Genomic DNA, 7,248 nt, shown 5'->3' with positions numbered 1-7,248 from the left:
AAAGAATGATTGATCCTCTTACAGGCAATCTTATACCACTCTCATACCTGTGCTTTATTTTCACCCTTGTTTCCCAATTTCACAGAAAAGGCCTTTATATATCCTGGACAAGGTGACATTTTTGTGTTCTGTGATGACATCACTTGCTCTCAGTTCTCTGTGTGCTTGAGTCAGTCTGGCCTTTTTGCATTTTCAGAAAGGGTCATCCCTGTGGTGATTTCCAGGCTGAAGGATAATTTGTGCTTTACACACAGGAATATTCCCTGTTGCAAGAGCATCAACTCTTGAAATGCTTGATCTAAATCTCCAGAAGAACTACTCACTACTGCAGTTCTCAGTACCTGAGGAGTGATGTCTCACATCAGGCTTTAGCAGTGCAATTAAAAAACAGCAACCTCCTGTTTCACTTGTTTCATGTAACTAATTTATTCTGTTTTCTGGGCTGAGGCTCTCCAAAGGACATAACCAAGCTTAGTAAGGGGAAGAAGAGCAGAAATGGGAGTCAAGTATCCACTTATGGGCAGCAACTGTACCAGCTCTCAGCTGAAATAAATTCCAGGATCCTAATAGATAATGCCACCATATGACTGTAAATAAACTGTATTATTATATTCTTAATAGCTTTTCATGGATATTCAAATGAGATAACATACACAAAATAAAATACTAGTAAAATAACAGACAAAGGAGTTTTAAAAAATAGTAACCTAATTATTTCTAAAAAGTCAAATCAATAATTAAATTCACAGGACAACAGAATTATTATTTTTTTAAAGTGGAAGTCAATAACATGTGTTGTAAACAAAGCTTTAATCCGAGGTTACTCCAGATACACAGTAATGTTTTGCAGTCAATAGGCCCCAAAAGAGTATTAAGCTTGCATAGATGCCTGACTAAGATGGTGACATATTTACAATACATACCACTGATTTATATGTGTTTTTTCCTCTCCATCCAAGCAATAGCTTTTCCTCATCCCTATCCTAACAGCTGCAGCTACGGGTTTTGCTTCAGGCTTTGTTTGGGGGATTAAAAGCATCTCAGTATAATCTCTTTTTGTTTTATACACTGAAGAAAGAATTAGAGATGAAAATTGATGCCACAATGGATTTCATTAATCACACCAGGAGGCTTGGTTTGCTGTAGTAGGCACTTCCAGCAGAAGGTGCTCACAATCAGCTTAAATATTAAACGCCCTCCTGTGTTTAAATAGTGACGATCAAATCTGTGAAAGCACAGCTCCCATGGCAGGGCAGGGGTTCTTTCAAAAGGGCCAATGCTGTTCCAACCAGCTCACCTTATGGTGAATCCTTCTCTCCAGCAATGTAAGCATCAGTTGACTGCCAGGACAAAAGGACTAGAAAAATCAGTGCCTGGGGGAATTGCTACAAGATAAAGGAAGCGTCACCTCTGGGTCAGCAGCGCAAAAGAAATCACGATGGTCATAATGGCCAACAGTTACCACAGTGGGACGGGTGCTGGTGGCTTGGCACGAGGTACCAGGTGTCCGCCTGGCCCTCGGAGAGCAGGAGCTCACATTACAAAAAGCACCCCAAATGTTAACTGACGCTGCCAAGAACAGGGCCGAGAATAGACAGGTCCCGCTGGCTGGGCTGTTGGGGCGTATCCCCATGGAAGGCCAAGTCCCAGTGGCAGATGGCCAGAGGGAAGTTTGCATTCCCACAATTCATGTTCTAACTGTTACGAATAATCAGCAGCTCTCCAGGGCCCTGGGTCTGACACGAGGCAGGAGCCAGCCCTGCTAGAAAACTGCATCAGTCACCAACTGTCCCAGCCAAAAGCATCCTTGGACTGATGCATCAGGGCTGTTGCATACAGATGAATGTGGTCTGAGTATTCTGTAGAGGAAAGGAAAGCAAGCCCCATGGAAACCGGGTCTACAGAGAAAAGCTGTAACACTTGTAATTCCTTTCTGCAGAATCCAGGAATCAAAAGCACAAGTTCCCTTAAAAATGTTTTTGTTCAATCACTATTAAAGTATCATTTGAAATTAGAGCATAATCAGAATTGAGGGAATGGGGTCTCAGCAAACGTGACAATATACAGTTTTATGCTGCCTTATTCTGCCTCAGCCTCTCTCCTGTGGTGAGACAACAAAACCAAAACTGAAAACCCAACAAGTCCTGACCCCAGTAGAGAGAACAGTGCCAGGAGAAGAATTGACTACAACTCCCAACGTTCACTAAGGGTACCTTTAGGACAAATGCTATCCGGGAACATCCCAAACAATCTGAAATTGAAAGCGAGCCCCGGTGGCTGTTGGAAGCTGTAGTCAGCTCTCCAGGGCGAACCACTGAGCAGAAAGATCCCGAGAGCCGCTCTGGTACCCAAAAGATCCCCTCTAGAGCTCAGGGTAGCAAGCAGGCAGAACGCGCTGTGCCCCTTCCGGAGGGGTGCCAAGCTCCGCTTTTGGGCTTTCCCGATGTTCTGGGGGGATTTTCGGCCTGGGGCTGCGGCAGAAGCAGCGAGACCTGCCGGCGGCAGGCGGCTCCGGGAGGGGCCGGGCAGCGACCCGCGGGGTCCCGGTGCCGATGCGGTGCCGCGGGGGATGCCGGTGCCGCCGGAGGTGCCAGGCGCGGTGCCGTGCCCGCTGCGGAGCCGCCGGCGGGGCCCGGCGGCGGGGGCGGGGCCGGGGGCGCGGCGCTCCCCGCCCAGCCGCCGCAACCGCGGGCCGGGCGCGGGGGCGCAGCGGAGCGGCGGCGGCGCGCAGGGCCATGTCGGCGCCGTGCTGCGCTGCCCGCCGCCGGGTCAGCACCGGCGAGGCGGACAGCGCCGGCGGCATGGACCGCCCGGGGCGCGCCCTGGAGCTGGCCCTGGAGGAGGAGCTGGCGCTGCTGGCCGCCGCCGGGGAGCGCCGGAGCCGCCGCCCGCCGCCCGCCGACCCCGACCCCGAGCTGCTCTCGCTGATCCGCAGAAGGAGAAAGGACCTGAGTGCTGGCGGCGCGGCTGGGGAAGGCGCTGCTGGAGCGCAACCAGGACATGAGCCGGCAGTACGAGAGGATGCACAAGGAGCTCACCGACAAGCTGGAGGTGAGGCCCCGCCGCCCGGCCCCGGCCCGCGGGCGGACATCGGAGCGCGCCCCTTCCCCGCCGGGCCCCGGGCACGGGCCCTGCCGGGCAGCCCACGGGACTCCCCGAGGCCCTGACAGGGAAGGAAGGGTCTGAGCGATCCCTCCGAGGCCTGGGGGAGGCAAAGCTGCTGCTTTCTCCCCCGCTGCCGAGCTGGGGCCGGGCTGCAGCGCCGTGCTCGGGAGGTCCCCGGGGGGCCCTTTCGCCCCAGGACCCAGGTACCACCTAGGGGAGGAGATGTGCGCGGTGCTCGGCTCATCTCGTCACAGAAATACCTCAGAAGTTAAATCTGCGCAGCAGGTACCGAGCTACAGAGCATATGTGACCCTTGTGCTTAAGCTGTTGCAGCTCAGGCATTAGGCATGGCAGGAGATAAGCCCTAATGATACATCTCTGTTAGCTGCTTGCTCCGGAAAATACCTACAGGTATCTGGAGAGAGCCAGGGACTCGGTGGGTTGAGCTCTTTATTGATTTTTAAGGACAATAGAGCTATTACAAAGAAAAAGACTTGTGCAGGCAGCTTCTTTTGGAACAACTCTCTTGCACAACTATGTGAGAGAGCCACTATTATTACCAGCACTCTTTTTCACAGAGGTGCTCCTGAAATAGTATTTCCTCCTGTAAGTAATACTGCTTAGAAGGCTGAGAAGAGCCTCTCTCACCTTTCTGGAGAGTTTGAACACTGCTGGATGAACATTCAAATTTCAAGTCACAGCCCTAGACCAGTTCTTTCTGCACAGTCCTGCATATTCCTGTATTCCTTCCTCATGGACTTAACATTTCTCAAGTTCAAGAGGATTTGTGAAATTACTGTATGGCCTTTGTTCTCCTGAAAAAATTCCTCTCTATTATTAAACTTGTCACTTTACCCCCCTAACTGGTCCCTTCCTCTTTGCAGGGAAATCTCCCTGCATTTATTATTCCGACCAAAGAATAGTGAAGGTGACATTTGCTCAAATTGCTGTTTAGTGGCTCTGTTTATCAGATTAGAATTTCCCAGAGTATTAAAACTTGCCAGGGTGAATGTTTTCAGGTTGGTCTTTAAGCAAGAACAGACGTATGTGGCGTTGTGCTGACGTGGTTTTCCTTATGAGTCGGAGTAGAATCGTTTCTGTCATTAAAGGAAAAACACTCAAGTTTAGGTACTCACTGAGCAGCCTGTCAGGGAATTCAGGAGCCTCAAATACCACTCACTGTTTGCAAAATGTGAAGATGAAAAGGAGGGGGGGGGGAAACTGACTTTATATAGCACTTTAAATAACATCCCCCAAATGTTTACCTGTGCTCTCACAGGCCCGCTCAGAAGGTGAATGAAAGGATTGTAAACACAACCGTTTACATCTTTTCATCCCATTACTATTGCCCTAACTTCCCACTGGAATAACAGATTGCTATTTTCCAGGCTACCCATCTGATAGAGTGAGTGTTATCTACTTAAGGGTCATTTTTTTTTCCAATGGGTTTGGCAAATCTAACCCAGTGCTACTTCATACAAAAAAAAAATCAAATTTAAACATTAATCTTCTACAACACAAGCCTGGTAATCCTAGCCTCTGCAAATTAAATGTTGGCCTCCTCCTGTTGCCACTGAAGTGAATAAAATTTCACAATAAGCTTTCCAATTCCAGAGGAGCAGGGAGGAAGGACCCACAGCTGTTACCACCATCAGAAAGTTCTCAGCAAAGAGAAGGAGACCAGGTGCAAAGTCTCAGATGAGATCCTTGGTGACAACCTGATATAATGATGTTTTAGTAGCATTTAGGAGAGATTTTCTCCCAGTTCACAGTTGGTTACAAGAGCTCAGTGAAGCCTATTTCACAACAGCCAAGGTGCTGCCCTGCTCCTCAGGTGCTTTGCCGCAAGATTAAATACATTCTAGTTTTGTGGGTTCATTACTGAGGTACAGCATTCCTGCCATACACCTACTCTAGCAAACCTTTCACTTCACAACCTGGACTTAAATTCATTTCTAATCGTGGAATTGAAGTCCTGTAATAAATTCTGATATGCGATCCTAGTCAGTTTTATCCTCTGCAAGGGATTAAAACAGTTAATACCGCTGCTCCTCTGACACAGAGAAGCCTGCTGTGTCCAAGCATTTTACAGTATGAACCCTCTCTATCGGCTGGGAAACACCCCCTTGCTTTCATCTCTTTAAATGAGGACCAGCCCAGCTCAGTTAAGTAGAAGAGAAACTGTTTTCAGATGAAAACATCTTCTAGAAAGCAGTTCTGTGCAAAAATCAATGAGCAGCTGGTGAATGGAAAGACACTCAGGAAACAAGAAACTCCCCTACTGAGGACAGCAGTTTGCCCTATCAGCACTGTGTGCACAAAAACCCTGTCCAGATCTGCAGCTGTGAAGGTGCTGGGGTGAGGGCAGGCGAGGGGAGATGGCTGCTGAGAGAGGCAGGAGGGACCAGTCAGCATGTCTGGTCTGATTTATCCTCCTCTTTGCAACAGCCTCTCTGCGCCCCACTGCACCCACAGTTCTGCTTTCTCCATCACAAGAGAATAAACTTGATATTCTTCACCTCCCCCTAATTCCAGCCTTTGTCATGGCTTCTTATTGGAACCAAGTGTAGAGTGGGTTTTCTTTTACAGTGAAAGACTAAAGTGTCTTTTAAATGATTGACAAGGCTTATCAGTGGTTTCTAAATCACATTTGAGTGTGTCTGGGGCACTTCGGCTGCAGTGCTGCTCCTCAGCAGGCTGAAGTTCCATTTTCCATTTAGAGAAGGCCCTGGATCTTTCTGAACGTTGCCTAGCAGTGAAGGAGGCAGAGCTATGAAAGACAGAATTTTCTGTGTGCCACTAAAAGTGAAATTGTGGCTGCTCTAGCCCCACTTGAGCTACAAGAAAGATTTCTTTGCAAAGGTTGTCATGGGCCTCATGCTGGGATCTCATGCCTACCTATTGCATTAAAATATTTATAATACTGCTTAGCTCTCTTATTTGCTAAGGTGCTCACTCTTCTAGTGTCTGAAATATGGGGTAATACTCTGCTATGAGCCACTCTTTTTATCAGCCTCACATTTGAGGGTTTTTCATGAAAGTTCAGAATTTGCAGAAGGATTTGGAAGGACACAAGCAAGGTGCTGTTACACTGAGCTGAAAGGAACATAGGAAAGGATTTGGAGATAAGGTCAAGAAAGAGAAAACATGGCAAAGCAAAAGAGGTGGAGGATTAGTGATACAGAGGCCAGAGGGCTGCTGGGGAACTGGAGGGCTTTGACATTCAGACCTGCTCAGGAAGGTGACAGAGACCCTGCAAGGGAGGCTGTGTGTCATCAGTAGTAGGCACCCAGGGGAAACAGCCCCCTCACAGCCTGTGTTTCTAACAAGCAATAAAAAGCCACTTCACATAAATGCAGCCCAATTTTCTTTTCCGCCTAGCAGGTTTATTTTCCCCTCCTCTCAGAAGTGCCATGGGAATTGTTCACCAGGGAATCATACTCTGGGAAAAATGGGCGAGTGCTGCCAGTGTTGGGCCCAGCAGGTTTCTGTTCTTTGCTAAAACACATTCCTAAAAGACTGGTGAATCCGATAGAGAGTAGCAGGAGATTATTCTGGGGGTCGGAAGACAACCAACAAGGAGAGGACTCCTGCTCTTCAGGTTTCCCTGCTAATCCTGGGACTTGGCCATGTCCCCAGCCTGTGATTGTTCTGCAAGTAAGAGTGTGGCTTCAGTCACCAGGGGAAATTCAAGCTCACTTTCAGAGCAGGGATTCTTTCAAATGGGCACAACATAAATCTGCTCTGACCTGATTTGCAGCTCTGTTTCAGTCAAGCCCTCATTTAATTGAGCCTGTAAAACAGGCAAAAGTTTCAGGTTCAGATTCATGCTGTCCCTCACTTTCTAGCCAATCCTGAGCAGAGCAGAGTCTCCAGAACTGAGTGGTTTCTAAGAAACCCAAACCCAGAACTTACACATACATAATGTCTATAGCTACCAGTTCATTGCATCCACTGCCATTCCAGAGCGGACTGCATCAAACAATGGACTTACTGTGCACCATCAAACTCTCAGACAACTAATTAGGTCAGGAATAGAAGGAGCAAATGGATAGATGATTCAACTGTTGTTCATAAGACCCATATGACAAGAAAGATGCCTCATCTACATTCCTCATCAACAGTAAGAATACAGTTCGTGTG

General features: G+C 48.2%; 1 protein-coding gene across 5 annotated transcripts in view; it reads left to right on the top strand.

Moving 5' to 3' along the window:
* The first annotated feature begins 2,936 nt into the window (after window positions 1–2,936).
* The window catches only part of BICDL1 (BICD family like cargo adaptor 1), a 48,418-nt gene continuing 44,106 nt past the window's right edge, over window positions 2,937–7,248 (top strand). For 4 of the 5 annotated variants that reach the window (XR_003916181.1, XR_003916182.1, XM_029963302.1 and 1 more), the window contains exon 1: window positions 2,937–3,051. Coding sequence is in view for 3 of the 5 variants with exons in the window: in XM_029963302.1 (XP_029819162.1) it covers window positions 3,001–3,051 (51 nt within the window). In the remaining 2 variants the exon portion in view is untranslated. Of the gene's footprint in view, window positions 3,052–7,082; window positions 7,229–7,248 lie in introns of those variants that run through there. The other variant, XM_018081952.2, reaches the window with a different exon arrangement.

Source organism: Manacus vitellinus, unplaced genomic scaffold (genome assembly GCF_001715985.3).
Source record: "Manacus vitellinus isolate BGI_N305 unplaced genomic scaffold, ASM171598v3 scaffold_58_pilon, whole genome shotgun sequence".
In the NCBI taxonomy this organism is placed as follows: Eukaryota; Metazoa; Chordata; class Aves; order Passeriformes; family Pipridae; genus Manacus; species Manacus vitellinus.
The sequence above is the reverse complement of the archived record's forward strand: the minus strand, read 5'-3'. Positions and strand labels throughout refer to the sequence as shown.